At 44.2% G+C, this 23,444-nt stretch overlaps 9 protein-coding genes across 9 annotated transcripts; 2 read left to right on the top strand and 7 right to left on the bottom strand.

Moving 5' to 3' along the window:
• Positions 1-213: 213 nt before the first annotated feature.
• On the top strand, positions 214-2,341 carry K450DRAFT_220610 (uncharacterized protein). The gene is made up of 7 exons (XM_051585582.1): positions 214-645; positions 762-823; positions 907-1,081; positions 1,181-1,540; positions 1,603-1,746; positions 1,856-2,039; positions 2,099-2,341. The coding sequence occupies exons 1-7, from the start codon at positions 254-256 to the stop codon at positions 2,177-2,179; spliced, it is 1,398 nt and encodes a 465-aa protein (XP_051448927.1). The 5' UTR covers positions 214-253; the 3' UTR covers positions 2,180-2,341.
• Positions 2,342-4,851: 2,510 nt separating this feature from the next.
• K450DRAFT_220598 (uncharacterized protein) lies at positions 4,852-6,297 on the bottom strand. The gene has a single exon (XM_051585581.1). It carries the CDS (start codon positions 6,131-6,133, stop codon positions 4,931-4,933), a length of 1,203 nt encoding a protein of 400 aa, XP_051448926.1. The 5' UTR covers positions 6,134-6,297; the 3' UTR covers positions 4,852-4,930.
• A 1-nt stretch (position 6,298) lies between these two features.
• Positions 6,299-8,218, bottom strand: K450DRAFT_220592 (uncharacterized protein). The gene has a single exon (XM_051585580.1). It carries the CDS (start codon positions 8,039-8,041, stop codon positions 6,647-6,649), a length of 1,395 nt encoding a protein of 464 aa, XP_051448925.1. The 5' UTR covers positions 8,042-8,218; the 3' UTR covers positions 6,299-6,646.
• Positions 8,219-8,500: 282 nt separating this feature from the next.
• K450DRAFT_276918 (uncharacterized protein) lies at positions 8,501-12,952 on the bottom strand. Its single transcript, XM_051593247.1, has 4 exons — positions 11,685-12,952; positions 9,726-11,595; positions 9,536-9,660; positions 8,501-9,462 (listed from the first exon to the last, which is right to left on the bottom strand). Exons 1-4 carry the CDS (start codon positions 12,921-12,923, stop codon positions 8,725-8,727), a joined length of 3,972 nt encoding a protein of 1,323 aa, XP_051448924.1. The 5' UTR covers positions 12,924-12,952; the 3' UTR covers positions 8,501-8,724.
• A 194-nt stretch (positions 12,953-13,146) lies between these two features.
• Positions 13,147-16,241, bottom strand: K450DRAFT_288324 (uncharacterized protein; the record flags this gene model as incomplete). Its single annotated transcript, XM_051593543.1, has 6 exons — positions 13,147-13,421; positions 13,515-13,646; positions 13,735-13,945; positions 14,024-14,310; positions 14,383-15,885; positions 15,947-16,241. The coding sequence occupies 6 exons, from the start codon at positions 16,239-16,241 to the stop codon at positions 13,147-13,149; spliced, it is 2,703 nt and encodes a 900-aa protein (XP_051448923.1).
• A 1,315-nt stretch (positions 16,242-17,556) lies between these two features.
• Positions 17,557-18,661, bottom strand: K450DRAFT_220590 (uncharacterized protein). The gene is made up of 3 exons (XM_051585579.1): positions 18,641-18,661; positions 18,087-18,559; positions 17,557-18,021 (listed from the first exon to the last, which is right to left on the bottom strand). Exons 1-3 carry the CDS (start codon positions 18,654-18,656, stop codon positions 17,683-17,685), a joined length of 828 nt encoding a protein of 275 aa, XP_051448922.1. The 5' UTR covers positions 18,657-18,661; the 3' UTR covers positions 17,557-17,682.
• Positions 18,662-18,704: 43 nt separating this feature from the next.
• K450DRAFT_220585 (uncharacterized protein) lies at positions 18,705-19,954 on the top strand. The gene is made up of 4 exons (XM_051585578.1): positions 18,705-19,238; positions 19,312-19,372; positions 19,446-19,838; positions 19,906-19,954. The coding sequence occupies exons 1-3, from the start codon at positions 18,830-18,832 to the stop codon at positions 19,663-19,665; spliced, it is 690 nt and encodes a 229-aa protein (XP_051448921.1). The 5' UTR covers positions 18,705-18,829; the 3' UTR covers positions 19,666-19,838; positions 19,906-19,954.
• On the bottom strand, positions 19,688-20,779 carry K450DRAFT_220579 (uncharacterized protein). Its single transcript, XM_051585577.1, has 5 exons — positions 20,362-20,779; positions 20,214-20,288; positions 20,021-20,148; positions 19,906-19,948; positions 19,688-19,827 (listed from the first exon to the last, which is right to left on the bottom strand). Exons 1-5 carry the CDS (start codon positions 20,498-20,500, stop codon positions 19,748-19,750), a joined length of 465 nt encoding a protein of 154 aa, XP_051448920.1. The 5' UTR covers positions 20,501-20,779; the 3' UTR covers positions 19,688-19,747.
• On the bottom strand, positions 20,592-22,968 carry K450DRAFT_220573 (uncharacterized protein). The gene is made up of 9 exons (XM_051585576.1): positions 22,835-22,968; positions 22,665-22,759; positions 22,550-22,582; positions 22,357-22,458; positions 22,020-22,280; positions 21,883-21,953; positions 21,705-21,809; positions 21,226-21,630; positions 20,592-21,161 (listed from the first exon to the last, which is right to left on the bottom strand). Exons 1-9 carry the CDS (start codon positions 22,857-22,859, stop codon positions 20,684-20,686), a joined length of 1,575 nt encoding a protein of 524 aa, XP_051448919.1. The 5' UTR covers positions 22,860-22,968; the 3' UTR covers positions 20,592-20,683.
• Between the last annotated feature and the right edge of the window lie 476 nt (positions 22,969-23,444).

The following is a 23,444-nucleotide window of genomic DNA, read 5'->3' as shown; positions in this document are numbered from 1 at the left end:
ATTAAATTGAACGAATGGTATTCAATATGAGATGAAGCCACTAGAAAGTAGCTGCATATTTCCAAGCTGCATGATATCTCATCATAGAGGCTCTCTTTGATGGGAAAAGTGACAGGCCTGCTTGAGCGGACTTTAGATCATATGACGCCCATGAATGATCATTTTCAAAGCAATTCACTCCGCATTTTCTTCCCTTCCCTTTTTCTTTACTTACCAGGTTCCTCTCTCTCTCTCTCCCCACTTCAAAGCAATCATGCCTGCAAAACAAAGCAACTCACAGCGGTTGTCAGACATATGTAAACCATTATCATGGTTTTTCCCTGATCTTGATGAAACTTCACTACAACTGCTGCAAAAGTTCAATATCCTCAACCTGTTACTCGTTTATTGTGTACCATTATTTTACATCTTTTACCCTGCCCTACTATTACCCGCCATATGTTTTCGTTCCCTGTCCTTCCTGATATCAAAGCTCTGGGCAAAGATGTCAGAAGCCAACATCATTCGAGACGAAGATACCGCGGAATACATGGGTGGCGACGACATGAACTTTTGGCTTCAACGATGTTCTATCTGCTTAGATTCCAAATTCTCTTTGTTCTTAGACTCCTGCAGAGACCAGTTTTGTGCAGACTGTTTTGCAAGGTAAGCTCCCCCATTTTCTTTTGTCAATGCTGCTTTCCAATTTACCCACCACTATCACGTGGCTGACTGGACTTGGACTGATCGCCTCCTTCTCATCTGCCCGGTAAACAAAATAGATATATTGAGGAGTCCGTTAATTCTAGCTGGGGTCTATCAGTGAAGAAGATACATTGCCCTGGTACGTTAAAATGGAGATTTGAGGTGAAATAGGGGGGATTGGAAGCTGTCTTCCATGGCTGATGACTTTTTCCACTACTGCAGTATGCCAAGAATGTATACCACAAAGCGAATGGGCCAAATTTGTATCTCCGGCGTTGGTGGAGAAGTACAATGCGTTCAATCAACCCTATAGACCATTCTCAAGATTTTGCCAAGACTGTGATACTGAGCTGGTCGCCTGTAGACATGAAAACTCCATTCGCATGTGTCGTGAGACGTAAGTCATCTCATTTTTGGGAAACCCAACAAAAAAAAAAAAAAAACCGGCTGCCTCCACGATAGGATCCTAACCCCATCCTTTCCTATATTTAATCAGGCGCTTTCAAGTGATTCGCGATATGATTGACCGAACTCTCGATCTGTGCGCCTCGCCTTGCTTACCAGTGACCATGACCACAGTAGCGATGTTAGCTCGATTCCAGCGTGATCGGAAGAGTGGACAATCGTATCGTAATGGTTGTGTTAAAGAAATGCATCACTATGTCATATCTGGTTTACTGGCTTGCATCGACACCCGTGATCAGCATTCATGTTCGACATGTGCTTACTTTGATAAGCAGCAAGCCCATCAACTTGCCGCTAACGTCTCTCGCCAATTTGTATCGATGGAGATTGTTCCAGAATATTGGAAGAGCTTGCAATTTGCACATATTGCTTACTTTCCTGATGTTACATGGTAAGTTGAGATGAATCAGGCACAGCTCCCCATTCGAAATCTGACGTTTTTTTTGTTTATAGCACTACGTGTGATCGAGCTACCTGCTTACGATGTGGCGCTTTCTCTCATCCTGGCATGACTTGTCGAGAGAACCTTCAATTCAACTTGTCGATCAGCGAAACATCCGATGAACTAGATACGATTAAATGGAAGTTTGAGAACAGGTAGGAAAAAGCATTGATGTTTTGCAACCGAAACATATATCTATTAATATGTGTATGTACATGCATGATTTTATCCTTCCTTGTGACTAAACCCTTTTAACCTCTACAGCCGATGCTGCCCTTCTTGTTCCATTATGATTCACCGCGATGAAGGCTGCAATAAAGTGGATTGCTCACTTTGTGGGTACCGGTTCTGTTGGGCATGTCTCAGCGCTTGGTCTGAGAAATGCGGGTTCTACCAATGTGGATACCAACAGGATCAACCCGCGAGTGACGTTGCTCTGGAAGCAAAGGTAAGTTTTGTTTTGGAGATGACGGTTATAAGGAAGAGTAGATACTGACCTGCCCTTAGGCTGAATTAGGTGTTCCTGACGTCCTTACCATCGAACGACGCTACTCTACAAGCACAACCTCCTCGAATCCAGTGAATTAATTCGGCACATGCGCCGCGATTATGTTACATATTTCCCTCCCCTTTCGTCCTGCGCTGTCTATAGTCCCCACCCTGCACGGACATTGTAAAGACTTGCTTTCCCGCTGTTTATAGTTCAAACACGTTCTTTATTCCTTGTATAATATAACATTTTACGGGAGACCACCATTTAAATTGGTTGTTTCCCTCGTTCATTGTAATCATCGAAATCCTTCATGCATCCATGGCTCGTTCGATATAGGTTCGTAGTTGCTTTGTGGCACAGAGATCCAAAGGGACCTTTCCATCTTTGTTCAAAATATCAGGGTCAGCTCCGTTTTCAATTAGAAGGGCTGCAGTGTCGCCATGGGATTCTTCACAGGCCAGATGCAACGCAGTGTTGGCCACACTGTCACGAAGATTGACTTTGGCCTTGCCGTCGGTGATGAGCATACGGACAAACGCACTGTAGCCTTGTGCGGCTGCTCGATGGCTGCCAGAGAGAGGTGTGTCATGGAAGGCGTCTGAGAAGGAAATGATGCAATGGAGACTTACATGGGAGTCTGTTTCAAATTATTCAATTTGTTGACATCGGCGCCTTTTCCAATCAATATTTTGCCAATGTCCAGTCTATTTTTTGAAGCTGCATAGTGTCTGGCGGCATACAATGAGTGGGAGATATAAATAAAAAGGGGGTCAAAGCGTCCAATAGAGCTTACAATGCGGTTTGACCCGATTCATTCTGCGCATTCACATTGGCACCGGCTTCGAGCAAGAACTTGACCACCGCTGTATGTCCTGCTGATGCTAGTGTGCAGTGTCATTAGGCAAGTGGGGGGGAATTTGTTCCTCGGTTTAGTCAACTTACAAGCTATCAATAGCGGAGTCCAGCCCGCCTATAGATCGCACACAACACGTAAGCGATCTCAACCGTTGCAGTTTCAAACACATCAAAAACAAGTATACTTGCATCGTCTGCAGCATCGACATTGGCTTTTTGCTGGATCAAGTATTCGGTGATATCAAGGTGGCCGCCCGACGCTGCCCAGTGCAACGGCGTTCTTTCGTCCTGCGTCAGTCAATGGAGCGTTAGCTGCTGAGTTTGGATCTGTAGGAAAGGCATGTCACGCTAATGGAGAGACGTAACTTTACCTCGTCAACTGTATTGACCGCATTCGGATTGGCTTCGACGGATTGCTTGACGATGAAGAGTTTGCCTTCATGGCTGGCGGCGGAAATATTGAGCGAATTGGACATGGTGCGATTCAAACAAGCTGGCCAACCCAACCATGAGCGGGCCAGAGAATAGGCTTGAATTCTTTCATAAAAAGCGACTTAGGCAAAACAATAGCCGGAAAATAGGCTTTGTGTGAAACTCGCTTCGCCATGCATGCTTAAATTTTTTGCTTAAGCTCACGCAACCCCCAGCCATATAAACAAAGAGAATCGATGACATTTTTGTGCAAATTCACTTACTGCATTTGAGACCAAAAAGTGGCATGGCCATGACCTTTTCCCACACGGGCCTCCAGAAGAACCAACCCAGCGTTTTAACAGGCTTTCATGGATGACCTCATACGAGTCAAAGTGCGGAATTTATCTAACAATTTCTCAGGGCACGCAGCATGAAAACAAAAAAATCAGCGACATTGGTTTCGAAAGTCTTACGGAGCTGGGGGCAAACAAAGGCATTGGAAAACAGGGGTCTTCGGCAAGCAGCTGTCTCTTAACATGGGGCCAGTGAAAATTTTTCATAATGTCTGGTTGAAATAACCGCCAGTGGGAAAATAAAAAACTGCATAGGAAAGGGCGGTTAGATTAATGAATTGTTTTGGTTAGCTAATTATTACTTAGTGCAAAATGATGTGCAAATAACCCTAAACCCAAGCATTTACGCAATATAAAGAAATAGAAGCTTTTTTGGGTGGGTCCTACCGCCCAGGGCTGAAACAGGCGCACTATTTCTAGAAAGCGTCGGAAACGCTAGCTTGACACGTTGCAGTTTCACGCACTGAGAGAATTTTAATTTTTATTTTGTACTGTACAGGCGATGCAATAGAAGGGAAAGAGGATGTTTTTGTATGTTGTACAAGTGTGAGATATGTATCAAAGGTGAGATAAGTACATAGGCCGGAAAACTAAGCGTATATTTTCCATTTTGGCCATAAGTTGGGGGGAGAGTGTTGGTTGAAAAAAATATTACACAGTGATGAAGGGTTCAATCGTTTCGGGGTTGGATTCAAAGTCATCTAGGAAATCCAAGCTCAATTCTTCATCGTTGACAAACGGCTTCTTGGCGAGATGAGGGGGGTCTTCCAATTGAACCACATCCAACAGCTCGAAGCCAAATGGGTCGGCGTCGTCTTGTTCAAAATCATCTCTTGACCGTTTTCGAGACGGTGCGTCATCCAGTAACGTCAACGATAATTCCGAACCTTCATCATCGGACTGTAGTTCGGGTAAATTGGGAGAGAGTAGAAACTCCAAGGTGGGTTGTATGATCAATTCGTCGTTGTCTTCTGGTAGTAATAGGTTATCGTCATCAGCTAAGATAGCGAGCAGGTCAGCATCATCGACAATGACTGTGGTGTTAGGAGTGACGTCGTTTGTCATCCTAGTTTTCCAAGTGAAAAGTACGGTTTTGTTGAATTGAGAAAGGGAAAGAGAAATTTGCGTGATTATATAGCAAGGTGAAATTTTTTTTTTTGTAAGGGCGAGCGAAACCAGAGCAGGAGTGAAACCCCCATTTTACCAGCTGACCAATGGAGTGCTTCAACTGTCGTCTGCATGTGGAACCGGCACACCCCGACAGATCGGGCAACAATTACGCCCTTCAGTCAGCCACCGGTCAATACAGTCCTTATGGAACCCGTGTTTACACTGAAGCATTCGGAGTTCTTGTGACTCAGCGTAGTCCTCAAGGCACACTTGACACTTGTCATTTATCATCTCCGTCATCTGATCCTTGCGATAAATGGTAATAGGGATGGTTTCAATTTGTTGCGCTGTCGCCGTGACCGGCCGTACTGGCCCAAGAAAGTGACTTAACATCATAAGATCTTCATAGCTTGGATTATCACTAAATAAGCTTGCCGGAAAGTCATTGTGTTGCCCGCTACCACTGATGATGTAAATCACCCATCGTCTACCCTGCTGACCCTCCTCCTCCTCCCCTTCTTCCTCCTGATTGGCTCTGCTCCGTGTTGCTCTATAGCCAATAATGAACACTGGCATGGTTTCACCTGTTTGGCTGCTTCGAAACGTCGACGCTGGCATACGCAACATGCGGAAAAAGGACCCTAGCTCGGATGACCGTTCCACCGAAGGGAAAAGCTCTCTAGGTAGCTGAAACGTTCTATTGCTTGCTTCCTCTCCTTGTACCTCCACGTCTTCGTCGTCGTCGTCGTCCTCCTCCTCCTCCTCCTCCTCCTCTTGTCTTCTTGATACCTCCTGCCCCTCCTCATTTCCTTCAAAAGGTTGGTTCAAACTATCCAGTACCGCCGAAGTAATGACCTCTGTCAATAATCTGGAAAGCGTGGAATTGGATTGGCTAGCCTCATCTTCTCCGCTCCCCAATTCACCCTCCGCTCGAGACCCGTTTATGCTGGAAGCTTCTGGCACGGGGCTGTCGATATCCATCATACTTTCAGCAGGCGATACAAGGGACGATGCTTCTGAACCACTGGCCGTGGGTCGACGTAGTCTTTGTTGTAATCTAGTCAGGAGTCGTGTGGGGACAGGTGATGGCTGTGGTTGAACTCCTCTATCGGTAGGTTCATAACGTAAGGGATTAGGCCGTCGTGTCCCTCTACTTGAAAGTGGATACCTCAATACTCTTCTTCGTGATGATATGGAGGGTGAAGAGGTACCCCCTCCATCTACCGCAGTACTCCATGCCGAGGAATCATCCGTCGAAATGGCAGGAGGTCGGTCGCTGTTTGATTCGTGTTGCGAATGAGAAAATGCTTGACCCATCTAGAGGTTGGTGATAGAGACGTCCTTGAAATGCTCAGAGAATGGGATAGGAAGAAATGAAAAATAAGTGAAAGCCAAAAACTACTGCCTGGCCCCAAAAACCAAACTTGGTCGGGCTGTGGGCACGAGACCTATTGTCGTCATTAGAAATCTAGCTTATAAACCCTACTCAACATTTTGTTACAATCAGGTTTATTAACTTCTGTTTTGATTGGTGCATTGGGTTAAGGAATGAATTACTAATAAGTTTGGGGTAATAGAGGAAGCATTAGAGGGGAGGCGATAGATAGATTTGGAGGTTATAGAGAAGGACATCGGTTCAATGTTTGTTTTTTTTTTTTTTTTGGGTTGTTTAGGTAGGAAATGGTTAACTTCCTGGAGAGGGCAGTGCTAGGGTTTGTTTAGAAGGAATGAAATGATGGCCGTTTTCTTTTTTTTTTTTTTTTGTTGGCTGGTTGGTTATTTTCGGCAAGGGGGGAAGTTTGTTTCTTTTTGGAGCATAGATGCTCAAGCTTACATGCTGCTACCGCTCTCTGAGCCTTCTAGTTCCATCAATCGATCTCTGAGTTCAAGGCAATCTCCTTCCCATTTGCACTTTTCTTCCCATAGTTCTCGAAGTTTCTTATAGGCGAGAGCACTCAGCAGTTCGGATTTGTCCCGTGAGTCTCGCATGGCGGCCACTAGTCGCCGTTTAGATCGCTGTTCTTCGGCAAGTTGTTGTTGCAATAATTCGATAGTTCGATAAAGTTCATTCGTCAAGTCGTCATCTTCAAGCATAGATGATTTTCGTTCTGTCATAATAGTGTCACTGTCTGTCTCTGAGGTTGTATCGGTTTGAGTTTCGATGGTGACGGCGGAGCCGCGGGAAATATAGGGGAGATCGGCAGTTTGCACTTGGGCATGGCGTATACGTCGTCGGTTAAGAGCGGCAGCGGGAATGGTCGTTGTGCTGGTGGAGGATACAGGGGATGTAGCGGTTGTATTGGTGCTTTGAACACTACTCACGGTAGCAGTTCGTCGTTTTCTGTGACTGTTGGATTCAATGGCATCAATTTGTCCTGCACTAGTCAGCTGCAGGGCTTTGACGTGTTCATTGGCAATTTCGGTGGCTACAAAGTCACTTGCAGTGGTAGCTGATGAACTTCTATTAGATGAAGCAAATGATTTTCGTCGTGCTTCAATGCGGTGTGACAAGGCAGCTTCAACAAGGTCCATCTCATGACCCCGGCTTGAGCGTCTTCCAGATTTTCTTCGTGCTCCGCCATCTGAGCGACGATCTTCTACAGGAGTCACTGTTTCACCCGAGGAAGAAGCTAAACTCATTTTTGAATTTCTTCTAGCATTTTTTAGAGGAATGGGAGGAACCGTGGTCGTAGAAAGGCTGGGGCTGCGATTTTCCTTGAGGGGCTTTCTGGGCTCAACATGGGTCATATCTTTGATGGCTTGATACGGTGGTGGTTGTTGAGGTGGGATTTTGAGACTGTGCGCTGAGAGAGCTTTTGAGATTTCCATGGCACATTTGGTAGCTGCCGAAGACACTGGTGCAGCACCGTTGTTCCAATCGTCGCGAGGTTGTGGGTAGTTAGGAATAATTTCCACGTATTTTCTTGGAGTGTCATTGATAGGAGGTTTGGCAACGGTGGAATTTTTCTTTCGAAGACGTGAAAATAATTTAGAGCCTCGTTTAGCTGCGTTTTTTTCAAAGAACTCTTCGGGTCCGGTACTGGCTAAGAAATCTGCAAGCGCTTGTGTGCTTGTGGCTCGTTTGACCGCATCATGCGTGATGTTGGAATTCGACTTTTCAAATATATCGAGGTGATTACTATCTTCAAACGTGGTTAAATCCACGTTTGAACTGAAAATTGGCTTAGAAAGATGTGGCGCGACTCGTCGATCGAACATAGACATTACAAAGTATGTGGAAGGGAGTGGAGTTTTTTTTTGTATGGGATGGCTAAAGGAATGAGTGGTAATAAAATTGAATGAATGAAAAGAACCTGTGTTTGCAGATAAAATGGAAGAGAACAGGTAGAAATTGGGCTCGCTAGCTGAAGAATTAAGGAGTAGGGGCAAGAGAGTACAAAAGATCAAAGATCGAAAATAAAGAAATGGACAGGTTATATCTTTTAGCGTTACAGGGTAGAACGAAAACCACATCAAGCTAGCATTAAGGAGGCCAAGATTGAAACTTCCCACCAACATGGCCATATATCGTTGTTCCCGCATGGACCAGCCATCTCCTTAAAGTTCCCTTACATTTATGGAGGATCATTGCGAGGATCCCCCGTCAATAGCTGAGATAAAGGCAAATTGGCTTGCAGTTTCGATATGAGAAAGGCAACACCTCTAGAAGAGTACCCTGCGCGTGGGTGTTGTGTGTTTTTTATTTTATTTTATTTTGATGCCATGGCTGGATAATTTTATTTTTAACAAAACAGTAATAAAAAAACGAAAAAATAAAATGTACAACGTGCTGAAGGATCGAGGTTATTTTTTAAAAAAATAAAAAATAAACCAGACAGGCGATTGAGGTGGAAAAAAAAGACAATAAAGGAATAAAAAGGAATGAAGAGACAGGAATGTATTTTATGTTAGTTGGTTTGTTGTTGCTGTTGCAATTCAGCCCTGGCGAGATCACTCATCGCCTTTACACTGCCATCTGAAGAGCCACTTGCTTCCTTGATTGGTGACAACGTGCCAGCCCTTGTGTCATGGCTGACACTGGGCTTGATGTTCACTTCATGAAGCTGCATTTGTGGTTCAGAATTATGTCGACTCAAGGGTCGTCGACCAGTTTTTGTATTGTCTTCTGCCGCCGAAGACGGTCGTCGCTTGATTCCAGATGCACCTGGCAGAAGTACACCTTTACGAGCAGCAGACGAATCAGAAGACCTGCTTGGGGAAAGTGCCACCGAGGGTGTCGTAGCTGAACCGTCGGCTTTTGGCGGTGTTGTGGTGGGTGGAAGTACAGCAGGCGCAGCCGGTTTGGTGGTGGACTTTGGCTCCACACCTTCCGATCGTTTCCACTTTCGCCAACTGTCAAAATCAATTAAGGCTTGCATACAGCCCCACTCAATGATCTTCTTTTCCAGCCACACAAGATCGACAGGTTTAGTTAAAAAGTCATTACATCCAGCGGATAGAGCTGCTTCTCGATCGGAAGCAAGGGATGACGCGGTCAACGCGACAATGATAACTGGAGACCGAAATACGGATGGTTCATCTGTCACTGTCTGTCTAGGTATTTTTCCAGTTTTTTGTTCTTTTTCGATGGCACGTATCCGCTGTGTTGCTTCGATACCGTCCATCACGGGTAGCTGAATATCCATCTATTTGTAAAAAAAAAAAAGAATAAGAAACAAAACATCGCAATCTAAGGTGCTCGCTCGCCCAACGACGTACCAGAATGAGATGATAACCGCCACCATTCCATTTGTCCAATGCTTCTTGACCATTACTGGCGGTTCCAAACTTGATCTTGTGTTTCTTCATCCATGTAGAAAGAATAGCTTGATTGATGACGTTATCTAAGGGATAGGGAGTGTGAGCGGAATGATGATATCGTGCAGAAGGATGCAAACGTGGTATTTACCTTCTACAATCAATACACTAATAGGAGGGCTAGTTACACCAGATGGGGCAACCTTCTCCTTTCGCTTTCTTCGAGAAATAGCCAATGACTTTTCCACAGGTTTGGCAGCTGGTAGAATATTCGCTATAGGAGAAATATCGGGTGTCTCCACGATAGCAAGTTCAGGTGGTGGTATATCGAGGGGAATTCTAGAAGGCGACACAACGGCTACAATGTCTTCAGGAGGGATGAGGGTATCTGTGGGATGGGTGGGAAGGGAAGGATGTGGCGAGGGAGTACCAGCTGGTGAGTCTGAAACAGCCGTCATGGATATCTTGAGTGGACTACCGCCTGGCGAGACTTGATCGAGCGGTGGCTGGTGAAATCCAACAGGTAAATTGATATGACTAGCAGGTGTCAAGGCTTCAGTAGCACCACGTAAATCTGTATTTGATCGTCGACGTGTATTGTGACCAACTGAAGTACTTGGAGATCTGAAGGACCGAGTGATGCTTGAGCGCGAACTGCTTGCATTGCTGGCACTTGAGCCTGTACTCTTGTTACTTGGATCAAACAAAACTCCTTCAGCTGTAGTTACACCGGTTGGAGAACCTTGCACTTCATGGGCATGCAAACCACTAGGCGAACCGACCTTACCGCCTGATCCTGTTGCAGTGAAGTAATTGGATTCTTCAGTTTGAGCAATAGGCGGACTATAGATCCCACTACCGGGTCGGCGCTGAAGGTGAACTCCGCTTTCATTGGTTATTCCAGACTCATCCAGACCATGAGAAGGTGACGGTAAGTTAGGAATCAAACCTCCGTTCCAGATCGATTTTTGAGAGGAAGGCGTCATTGGACTGGAAGGTGAAGTAGCAATAGGAAGATATTGGGGCTCCACGACGGCATTACTCCAAGCTGTGTGAAGCGCTGTAAGGAATCGGCGAGGTCCCGCAGGTTTAGGCACCACAATAATTTGTGGAACTGAATGAGGATGTAATACAGACACAGCGTTGAACCAATTGATTGTGTCTCGAACTTTCTTATACTCTGATAGTGAAGTGAAGTGAACGATGGCAGTGGTTTGGCTCAAATAGGCATTGGATTTTCCTCTCTTGTGTCGTCGAGATGACTGAGCTGCTTGAGCCAAAGCTGCATTCGCTCTAAATTCATGTAGTTGCTGTTCAAGTGTATGCACATCGTCATCGATTAAGATGAACGTAGGTGGCGCCGTCTTGAGATTGTGTTCACCTTGAGCTGTTGTCACTTCAGGTGTTCCTGTAACATGTAAAATGGAGCTTTGGGCTACGCTGGTCTCAGACCCTGGTGTGGTGACTTCACTGTCGCTGGCACGGAAGTAGTTTTCATCGTCAATGGGTTTGAACACCGACACATGGCTGATGTTGACATTCCAGCTGGCGAGACAACTGGTAAGATGTTTGGCAAAGATGCTTTGGTCGGTGGCATACAGGACAACTTTGACTCCGGATAAGCGGTTTACAAAGACATTCAAGTCCTCCAGGGTAGGTTCATCGGAGAATCGAATATTGGATAACTGCCGATGTAATCGTTCGTGCGGTCTTTCTGTCGATTCATGAACTCGCTCCATTTGCTGGCCTTCTTTCATTTCCAGTCGAATGACGAAATTGGTACTATGGTCGTCGATGTCTTCCAAAGCAAGGCTACCTCCTAAGTGAGCCAATAACATGCTAGTGAGATTTGCATTGGGAAGGATGCTATTGTCACTGGCTAAAGACATTTCGAGGGTCATGGCAAATGTAATTAGAAGCTTAGATGCAGTAGCTTCGGAGTCGCCGGTCAAGGCCGTAACATTCAATCCAAGCTCTATGCAGGAGCCGCTGGAGCATGAGTCTAACAAATTTCTCACCAACTGAGATAGATATGATAGGATTAATAACAAGCATCCGGCGATTCGAAAGTCGGCATATAGTCACCCTGAAAGCCGGGGAAGGTACTTACGTTAATCAAGGTATGTCGCAAGACATCTTCATCGCCTCTGACATTAGTGTAATGAAGTGCATTATCTGAATGATATATGACGAGCTTGACGTCAAGTTTAGCAGCAATACCAGCCATAGTGTCTCCCACAGCTTGCAACATATCGCCAATGTCAAATTCGTTTTCGACGGTACTGCGTTCTATGTCCATGTCTATATCATTTTGAGCCAGAGATAATCGGGCTAACAGGGGAAGTTGCGCACTGAGGTATCGTACTTGTTTAGTGGTGGTATTAATGGCCGAAATGCTGGCAATCGGAACAGGTATCGAGCAAGCAGATAAAAGTTCATGAGAACCTTCCAAAATTCGGCTAGGTGAAAAGTAATGCAAAGTTGCTGTCAGCATAACGGTGGCGTCCTCCACTTCATTGGCTAATGTGGATAGAAAGGTGGACCGCTTGTCATCGTAGTCTTGTAAAGAAGACTTTATATTGGATCGTTGATCGCGGGTACTTTGCTCGACGCTTCCGATGGCATTATTTTTATCTTCATCAACACGAGCAATAAAAAACCATAGGCACGAACACAATACTTGAGCGACGGTGTGCGACGGTTTGGCCGGTGGTACAACATTTGGATAGAGCGATGATAGTGCGTATTGAGTGCCGATGGCCACACTAGCAATGATGGAAGATCGTTTCGCAGCCTCAATCAAGTATTTGTTCTTTTTGGAGTTTTTTCGAATGAGCGATAGAGTGGAACGAGCCCAAAAACTGGTCATGGCTACCCAACCTGCAGTGTAGGTAGCGGACACCAAATTCAGTTGCCCAGTGAAGGTAGCCAACGTTGAGTGAAGTGAAGCTCCTAAAGATATGACGCAAGTAAGTATAGCAGCTCGAGAAATGGTCTTGTCGAGAGCGCTTAAATCCATGGCTGGCTTTTTGTTGGATTCCAGGCTAGACAGGTTGATGAGGTCTGGGAAGTCATCTAGCTTGGAGTGTTCAGCTGTTTGATCTCCCTGAAATGTGTCTAGCCTTCTGAGTAATGTTGATAATGTTGCAACATGAGGTAGCAGCGCATTGGCATTGGGTTCATCAAGGGAATTGTTGCCTTGCTCGCTGAGAGTGCGTTGCATTTGAAAGGAAGTGATTTCATCTGCAGCCCTTTCTAACGCTTTTAAAAGCGGCTGCTCTTCACTAAACTCTTTCATATCTGGCGTCAACATTTCCGGAGAGTCGGTTTGAATAGCCTCATCATTCATAGTCTGAGCCAAAATGCGGAGGGAGAAATGGCAAGCAGAAAGAAGAGAAAAACAAATATCTGGAAAAAAATCAACGAAATTACCCAGCAACGGCTTACAGTCAATTTTTCTCCTTTATAGCTTATCCCACCAAACCAAAAAGAAAAGGTTGAAAGTAAAAATAAAATAGAACAGGAACAGGAACAAATGCCTGTATTATTAGATATGGTATGAATGGAGGACCCTATTGATTACTGAACGCAGCGGCGACTCTATGCATCTCCACTATTTTTCCAATTTTGTGCCAGGCTGCAGTGGTTTTTTTCAATCGTTTTGCCTCCAATTTACGCTGTTCCAAGGTGTGCTTACGAGCAGCAGTGGGCCATAGCTTGGCAGTAAATTCGAACGACCAGGCTCGGAAGATCCAGACCTTGACTACATCCAGAAGCATAAAGTACACTAGTGAAATGCCAAGAACGCCCATCCCCCAAGCCCAACCACATCCAGCAACTTCTTCAGCTACATATGGAGAACACAGGGAAAATTTTAAGCTTATTTCGATCGTTTTTTTCTGTACCGAAGATCATCATGTGACTAAACCCTTACCTTCACCGAACACACCATACACTGAGAAGAGAAGAGCAACAATCTGTGTGCCGATAATGCATGCTGAAAAGGTGATGGATGGAACATTCTCAAACCAGTATCCAGGAACGCGAGTCGAGAAGATCACAAAATGAGGAGCTATCCATCAAAAAGAGCCAAGAAATATTAGACCGTCTAGCAAAGATCTACGCACATGACACCAAAAAAAAATAGATTTGGGTCTTACCGGATGAGATATGTAAATACATGATGGAGTGCAAAACAAAAGGTGCTACATGGAATACATCCCTTGCCACATAAAAATGGCCGAATGAAAGCGCAGCCAGGAGCACCGCTAACACTGTTGACAGTACCATTAGCTGACCAAGGCGCCACTTGTCCGGTATTTGTGAAATTTGGGTGTTATCGACGGCAATGACCAAAGTGGCGGCATCGTTCTAGGTGGCCAAAGACCAAACCAAAAAATTATAATTCAGTATGCCATATTGGAATGGTCGTATTCAAGTTTCACTTACCAATACACAGATCATAATCAACAGAACAGCTGGCATATTCCAATCTTCGACAATGGTAATAATGAAGAAAAACAGTAAAAAGTGAATGGTGGATGTGATCCGGTACAGCGCATAAGACCTCAAACGTTGAAAAATGGCACGAGAGGTCGTAACACCATCCACAATTGTCGAAAGTCCCGGAGCAAGCAACACAATATCGGCTGCAGACCTTGCAGCATCGGTACATCCATGTACAGCAATGCCGACGTTCGCTTTCTTCAAAGCAGGTGCATCGTTTACACCGTCACCTAACCCACAAGTCTGTGTCACTTTTTGGTGGTTTTAATCTGATCAAAACTTTAAATGATTCTGTTTTTTACCTGTCATACCGACCAGCAAACCTTTCTTTTGAAGCAACTCGACCACTCTGTACTTATGTTCTGGGATTACTTGAGCGAAACCGTCGGCTCTCTGGCAGTGCAGTGTCACATCCTCTTCAGACTTGGAAGGGTCGACGAGATGATTAGCGTCCAATATGACTCTGCCCATACCGAGACGAGCAGCCACTTCCTTGGCGATAATAAGTTGATCACCAGTTATCATCTTAACATCAACACCAAGTTTGTTACACGAGAGGATGGTTTCGGCAGAGTCAGGTCGAGGGGGATCCAGCAAGGAAATCATGCCCACCAGTTGATATCGTTCAATATCACCAGGAACAGTGCGTGCAACTCCAAGTGCACGCAATCCACGTCTTGCAAGAGCGTTCACTGCACGAACAGCATCATCATCTCCACCGCAAAGTCCTATAATAACTTGGGGAGCCCCCTTTGCTACTTTGAAAGTTTTCCCGTCATCTTGGACAGCAGTTGCTTGAGTCATCTTTGTAGTGGGGTTGAAAGGCAAGAAAGAAGTGATCTTGTACCCTGGAATATCATGCTGGCTCTGCCTATTTTGAAGCTCTGATAATGTACTCTCAGCTGCTCTTCTTACAGCAGATTCAATAGGATCATTTGCACCAGGTTCAGACGCCATATAGGAGTAAAGCAAGATGTCATTGGCAGTGAAATCGTTGGCAAGATAAGGTTCGTCAAATGTCAGTTCGTTGAGGGTCAAGGTTCCAGTCTTATCTGAGCAGAGAACAGATACAGATGCCATCTCTTCCACGGCTGTCAGTCGCTTAACAATGACTTTCTTGGCTGCCAACTGCTTTGCACCTATCGCCATAGTGACTGACATCACAGTTGGAAGGCCGACTGGGATTGCAGCCACAGTTAAGACCAGACAATTTTCCAATACGTTTTTCCAGTCGCCCGCAGGAGTGCCTTTAAACTTGACCATTTGGTATATGAAGATGATAACCACCAGTACGACGGTGGAGTAAATCAAAAAGTTTCCAATTCTATTGATGACCTTTTGGAAATGTCCCTCTTCGGTAGTGATAGCAATGAGGTTGGCAGCACGTCCGATAAATGTGTTTGCTCCAGTCTTGGTAACCACCGCGAGTTGCTGACCTTGCTTGACAATAGAAGAGGAGTAGACCACAGCCCCTTTGTTTTTGTTCACTGGCAGAGATTCACCTGTTAGAGCTGACTGATCTATTTGTAGATCACCTTCAGTGGCCTCGCCAGTGGCTCCAATGCCCAATAAGCGTGCATCAGCAGGGACAATGTCACCTAACCGCAGAACGATGACATCTCCAGGAACCAGATCAACGACTTCAATTTCTTGAAGTCTTCCATCACGCCAAGCTCTTGTTTTGAGAGCCAGAGTCTGCCTCAATGCATCTAGAGCCGACTCTGCCTTTGCCTCTTCAATAAATCCAATAAGGGCGTTGATAAGCAAAAGCGCTAGAATGATACCAAAGTCAATCCAGTCTCCAACTAGCAAAAACGTTAGTCCGTCTTTCTTGATCTTTGAAATAAACCCTTGAACATATCTTACCGATAGCAGCAATGATACAGGCTATCTCTATGAGATATGCAATAGCACCGGTAAAGAACGATAGCAACTTAAGGATAGGGTTCCTCTTACGTTCGGGAAGCTCATTCTTGCCAAATTTTGCTATTCGCTCTAGCACCTCAGTTGAAGTTAGACCAGTCAATGGATCTGTATGAAGCAGAGCCTCTAACTCGGGCGAAATGTCATCCTTGTGCTCTTCGTGATGGATTTCTTCAATTTGCGCTTCCTTCTCGTGAATGCTATTTTTTTCAGCATCTGATGCTAGTGGAGAATGCATATATGCTGTAAACTTCTGAGGGGAGGGGTATGGTATGTCAATGAAATCGGTTGCAAGGCAAATATATCCGATATATTCTTAGTATGATAAGGCATAGAAGCAAAAATTTGCTTTGCATTCAACATAAACAAGAATTTTGATCTTACCGTTCAAAAACGAAAGGAAATTAAATACCAATAAGAATTACTTGGATGATAACCTTTATACAACAAGTGGTATATCACAACTTTCAGTACTAATATAAAAAAATTCTGTGGTGACAAATTTGGTGAAGGGTGATTAGTGCCTCATCAGATGCCTAGAATATCGTTTTTTCACACACAAAGCTCGAGTCATCAGGGACATATCTACAGTACCTACAAAGCTCTAGAAAGAGCTTGGGATTGTGCTGTGCAACGGAAGGAGGAAAAGAAAGAACTCTTAGATCGAAGACAAGTTGTGGTTTAAAATCTCGTTATCCCCCCCCATATGACTTATTATTTGCAACAGAAACCATTGGCATTTCGACCAGGCATTTGATATTGATCTTTGGTTCAACAACAGGCCTCAGAAAAATAGCGCACAAGAGGACCTCTATTCCATGGAACCCATACTATGTCCACGTTTTGGGATTTGTACTGTTATGGAAATGAAGGCTATACTAGTAGATAGTCCCATACGATTTCGCTGGCCAAGTAGAAAGACAAGAATTTTCGGTAACGCCTGCAACTGGGTATAACCATACCGTAATACTTAAAAAATAATGGCCAAAATATTTTCGATAGTGTTAATCGGAAATGCACATAAGGGTGATTTTTACACTGCATACAAAGCTCGTTGAATACCATGGATCATCATGGCAATGAGTTGTTCAGCGCAGATGAGATATAGGAAAAAGATTGGGCATTGTTAGTATTTGGTCCCAATCGCAGACAAACAAAAGGGCCCTGGTTGATTTCTTTGTTGAGCAAGCAACGGTACTGTCCTACAATGGATGCATCTTTCTGAATCTTCTAACCATGATGCAATTGGTCATTTCAACAATGCGATAAGCAAAACTGTTCATATCAAAGTAGTTCATTGCGCATATTGAAAACTCCCGAAATTTCGACCAGCTTATCCTTCCGCCGAATTTGAATGGTGCCCCCCTTCACAAACTGCGAACAGGATTTCTCAAGTTCCGTTTGAAAGATTCTGCAAATCATGGCCGTAACAATTGCAACGCTGATAATGGGGAGAATAAACCTTAATTGGCCCTCTTTTTCCGCTCCAACAAACTATTCGAGAGACAGTTGACCATCACTTGAACAGAATGACCAGTCATGAAACCGATGCATGTATCATCCAAAGGTATCTGAGCACCTATTTATTGAATGAAAGCAAGTCTGATATTATCCAATTTACTTCTACATACTTTCATTGAGCAAACTACCAAGCTCCATTTAAAGGCAAATGCATATTTCTAGTTATCGCGATTGGATACAACCGAATTTTGAGATGGCAGCAGTACGGTATTAATCAGATGAACAACCCCGTTTGTAGCAAATAGATCGCTGGAGTTCATTGCAACCCCGTTCACTTTCATGGTTCCTGCATGATTGGATATTGATACGGCAAAGCCTGATAGTGTTTCATAGCTTTCAGACCCATTGGCAAGGGTGTCATTGGTGGTAATGGTGGCGTTGGGTACAATGTGATATTGTATAATGGAATTCTTTAGCACTCGCTCCAACGGTCCTTCCATAGCATTTTGTAGCTCATTGGGAATATTGACCCAGGCCGAGTCGACCACGGCAAAAACCTTTTTAGTGGTATATCCGTTAATGCACGGTGATTTCTAACTTTCCAAGCAAATGATATACTTACAGTATAGTTGATGGCAGACTTTGTTTCAAGAATAGCGGGGTAGAACGTTTCTTCCATCATGCCTTTCAAGTTGGTCAACTCTGTATTGTTTTCAATTACTTGCCAAACCGACAGTTGGCCATCGGACGTATTCAGCTGCTGCTGAGCAGGCTGATTAGCTGCCGGCTCATCCCGTACATCCTTCAAGCCACGTATATGGAGAAGTTTATCACGCTTCGTGGTGCCACTATTGCTGTCGTCATTGCCAACAGGAATGGACCAGCTTTTATAAGCCTGATCAGCCTTCGACTGGGATTCGTGGTCATTGTACAGCTTACGCAAAGCACTGTTGCTATCGTCATAATCGTTGAATGGTCGACCTTTGCGAACGACAAACGGCTTCTCGCTTTTGTCCGGGTTCACCACGCCTGTTCGTAGTTCTGCATAGGCAATGGCGCCATTACGGAGCAGCAAACTTGATATGGCCAAGAGCGCTATGAAGAATGATTTCATTGTGGAGAGTCAGTGAGAGAACAGCGGAGGCGCATTGTGATTTTTTTTATAGTGGGAAATACATTCAGATTGTTTCATGGGTTTTAGGCTCTGAAACCATCAACGCAGTTTTTTGAACAAAGAGAAAAAGAAAATGGGATAACATTTTTGAACAGGTGGCGCTGCTGTCACTGCATAATCATCGCCGCCAGTTGATGGAGAAACTTTATCCCCCCACGTGGACCAGATGACCAAAATCATCTTGCACAGCTATGACATCCTACGGCAGCATTCCTGCAGAGCCTACTGACGACAACCAGCAGGTGGGAGAGGAGACTGTACAAAACACTCGTGCTCAATGGCGTGTAGATCTCGGAGAAAAGTTGGAATGCAGTTCAATTCACTGGACTATTCTCTGGCTTACCATCGTTGATTCCCTTTGTGTCCTCCTTGAGATTGTAATTACTTTCTTCGAAGAATGCTCAAGAGAGCCTGTGGAATCGATCTTGCTTTACAACTCAGGGCTAGCGGATCACTGGGCGGTTGTGACCGCTGAGTGGGTCAGCACAGGCATCACCTGCTTGTTCTTGGTCGAAGTCTTGTTGACCATGGTCGCTTTCGGGCCATCCTATTATTCGCCTGGCTCTCCGCACTGGATAATGCATAATCTGGACGCCGCAGGTAAGTGATTTTCATCGGAGCGAAGCATGTCCGTCAATCCTTTCTAATATTTAACGCTGGGGTGAACCAACAGTCGTGATAACGACCTTTATCTTGGAGATCATACTAAAGGGCAAAGAACGCGAAGTCGCAGGGTATGATACACATTTATGCTATGGCCAAGACATTTTTTTCATAACAATGATGTTAATCTATTTTCCGTCTCAGGTTGCTTATTGTCTTCCGTCTCTGGCGTATCATTAAAATTATGGAGGCCGTTGCCATGGGTGTGTCCATTAGTGAAACGTCGTCTGTTGACAACGTCACTGCACAACTCAACAAGGAACGACAGCGCCGACAAGAACTGGAACAGCTCTTGGAACAGGAGTGTGCCAAAAGGGAGGCGCTAGAGCAGGAAAATGAGAAGTTGAAGGGCAATGTGGTTTAATTGATTGCTACTTTTAATAGTAATTTATTTTTAATCGATCTTATGCTACATCTTATGCTATAACGCATATACTCTCAAATGTCTACCGTTCTCGTGCTTCAGGTGACCATGATCCTGGAACAAAATCCTGTTGTTCTCTCTTGGGTGCGGGTGGTCTGTTGCCTGCAGGAAAGATATTGGAGAAAAGAGGAGGTTAAATTAAATGAAGGGTCTACGGGAATACATTCAAATACTGCGTACCCTCAATAAGTAATGCCTCCTGTTCTTCCAGCTCTAATTTGCGCTATTGAAGTAATCCACGTGTTAGCGAAATATACCTCATAGGTGTTGCAAGAGGTGAAGCTCGTCTCCCTACCCTTGCCCATTCCTCATCCAATTGCCTCGCCCGTTCCTGGATCATCAATCTTCTTTGGTCGGCTGCTATGATCTCTTGGATAGTGGGTGTAGTTGGTCGTGTATGCCGTAACCAAGCTTGCCATTGCACTATAATGACATGTTAGTATGCATGCGTTATATATCTATGCTATCGATTTTTAATTGTATTGTACCAGGTAGCTTGTCCTGAGTGAAATCGCTTTCCCGTTGCTTCTCCAGCATCTTTACCCATCGTTTCGGTCGTCCATCTACAGATATCCACACCATGGTTAATTAATCATCCGCTGTTATCATAGCATTGAATAGTGAACTCGCACTTACTGGGTTGATTTGGGTTGGGAGCCTGCCAATACTCATTCCCAGAAAGGTCATGGCCAATCAATACATGCTTTTTCCAGGGAAAGCGCGAAGTTTTATATACATAGCTAAATCGCTGGAACAAGGAGGGAGCTTTGGACATTGTCAATTAGATTTTTAATACTTTACTGAAGATGGTACATGGATTGATGGTTCGAACTTCAGAAAAAAAAATCTGGACTGCAAGAACGGCTTGCAATAGATCACGTGTAATGAGCTGTGATTCAACAGAAGGTTCGAACCACAAAAAAAGTAGAAAAGAAAGAAACAAGCAGCAGGTAACTATCTAGCTGCCTTCGAGAATGCAAAGTTTACCAACAGCATCCTCTACCCATCGAACATCGCCATCTTCCGTTCCGCGAACCACTCGACGAACATTAGCACCAGTAGTTAGAACTTTGCGTGTGGGAAGGCCGAAAGCTTCAGCGGAACCAGCAACCAGGGTATAGGTTGGTTGCTGGGCATTGCAGTTATTTGCTGCAGTGGTGTATAAATCTAATCGCTCTTGTAGCGAATTTACTCCAGGATATTCATTCTTCATGGATTGAATGCGTCTCATTATACCAAGTTGAACAAACTCATCGTAATAAGGGTTCTTTGGCTGTGAAGATAATGGAGGATTGACATTGAATAGCTCACTGGTTCGGCTAAGGATATTGATCATGGCATCCAGTACTTTGAGAATTGCCGGCATAGGTGTGCTTTGGTATAGAAGGATTCGTGAAAGTCGCTTTGGTATTTGTGGGTGTGCGTCTAACATATTGCTATATATTGATAGGTTAGTATGGGATGACATAAAAACGGAAGACTTGAAGATATCCTACGTACCAGATGCTTTCAATACTTCCCAAGCTGGTAACGTTACAGATAATCCAGACGGCTTCCTGTGTAATTTTCCATTCCTCTTCGATATCCTGATGGGTGGACTTTTGTTTGGAGGCGTAGGGCAGAATATCTGTATCAGTGTCGGGTATCCTCGTATAGGTTTCCACCATCTCCATAATTCCTGGAGTCTCCAAAACTTGTCTGACATGATTTTCACTTCCAGCTGCTATGTTAGCAATTGTTAGAAGAGCGTCTCGGCGGAAATGCGATAAGACAGAGGGTGAAAGGTATTGCAATAGAACTTCCAGAGGCTGACCCTTCAACAAACATGAAATATGCTCATTCGGGCCAGAAGCAATATTGATGACGGTTCTGAGCACCGGTGTCTGAAGAAGAACATTGTCACTACTGATGAGTCAAAGAAAGAGGATAAAATGAGAATTCATTGCGGTATGGTCAGGCTAAGGTGAGGATGTACTTACTCCAGTAGCTTAACAAGTCTTGGACAGAGGCCATCGTGGATATGTAGAGCTCGTAGGAATGGATCAACTTTGTGCATATTGCTCAATATACGTGATAATCCCCAGCTAATATTATAATTCATTTAGTTAGTATACCGATCCCCAAAAAACCTATCCGTTCATCTTTCATATACTTTACCATGCATCCGTGCAAATTTCTGGATCATCCAATAAAGTCATTTCAGAAAGTATTTCAAAAGCGGGTATATACTGTTCATAGAAGTACCACGTTAGAAAATGCATATCCGGTGTTTGTCCTTGTCGCTATGAACCTACCAATTGCCAAAGTTCCTTCGTCTTAAATCCACCTCTACACATATTTGATATAGTCCAAGTAAGTACCCTCACGTCGGCATGTGCACCCTTCTCTCGAATGACCTTCATATGGTCGGTTGTATATTCAGAAGAGCTGACTTGCAAGATTTGTTCATAAAGCGATTTTAAAACTTGAATGACAGCATTCATAGCATTTTGGTGAAGTAACCGTTCTCGTAATGGAGCAGATTCACCTGCAATATTTGATAACGCCCAAGATATCTGGTGGTCAAGTGTCAGTTATTGAGTCATCATACTGAAAAAGGGAGAACCGCGGGAATGTAGGAATTTGCCATACCTGAGCTTTAAAATCAATGTTACCATCGGAGCAAAGGCAGTCCATTAGCACTTTAATATAGTCAGCTTCCACAACAGCCATCGTCTGTGTTGAATTGCCGGCCTGCATTTTGGTCAAAACAAAATGATAGCGTGAGTATGTGGATCTCTTCACGTCGGCGATATTTTTTCCATAATAAATGCAAATGTCTTACAGCTATGTTTGTGATCACCCACGCGGATTCATACTACAAAATAAAAAGTGTGAGTTGAGTGAAACATTATTGTCATGCCCGCAGTTAAATGAAAAGAATGAAGTAAGGTGCTAACCTGTAGCTGTGGAGCACTAGAAGCTTCCAATAATGTTTTAACTCGCTCTAAAATATTAAGCGACAAAATGTCTGTGATGCGGCTCTCGTTGTTATCTACATACAGATATATTTTAGTTCACTACATTCCGTGGTGGTTCCTGATTGGAAAGTGCGCAACGGAGTTCTTACCTTGAGAAAGGTATCTTCTAATCATCAATATTGCATGATATGAAGCGTCTATGTCGTTAGACCATAGCAACCTTTGTAACGTTGGAAGCTGTTATGATAATCAAGTGGTGAGAAAATGGAAAAGAAGGGAGGTGAGACGTTGATATCAGGTGTTAGTGAGATGAGGTGTAGCAGATATAATATGTTTGAGGCCATTGTGACTATGACCTGGAACTCTGCATACCTGGGATCGTTCGACAGTTTCACCGCGATGGTAAGCAGCTTCGAGGGATACGTTTGCGAATTTGCGGCTAATTTCTTCTAGCGCGTCGCCAGCTTCAAAATCTGACAGATCAGGCATTACACGGTTGTTAGAGTTGTGTTAATGAATTGTAAAAGTAAAAGAAGATGCTAAGCGGGGCAAAAGGACAAGTGTATTTCATGCACAAATCACGTTTTTTGAAGGGCCCTTTTAAAAAACTGGTACAAAACCGTGGTCTCGTCATTCATCGGTCAGTAGTAAGCCTGTCTACCTACGCTTTGTTACCCACGAGATCACTTCATCAGAAAAAATCAGCTTGTTTTATTAATAACGTCCATTTGCTATGTATTATTTACTGGCTTTTGGTAG

This window comes from Umbelopsis ramanniana (assembly GCF_025399195.1).
Source record: "Umbelopsis ramanniana AG unplaced genomic scaffold K450scaffold_3, whole genome shotgun sequence".
NCBI lineage: Eukaryota > Fungi > Mucoromycota > Umbelopsidomycetes > Umbelopsidales > Umbelopsidaceae > Umbelopsis > Umbelopsis ramanniana.
The sequence above is the reverse complement of the archived record's forward strand: the minus strand, read 5'-3'. Positions and strand labels throughout refer to the sequence as shown.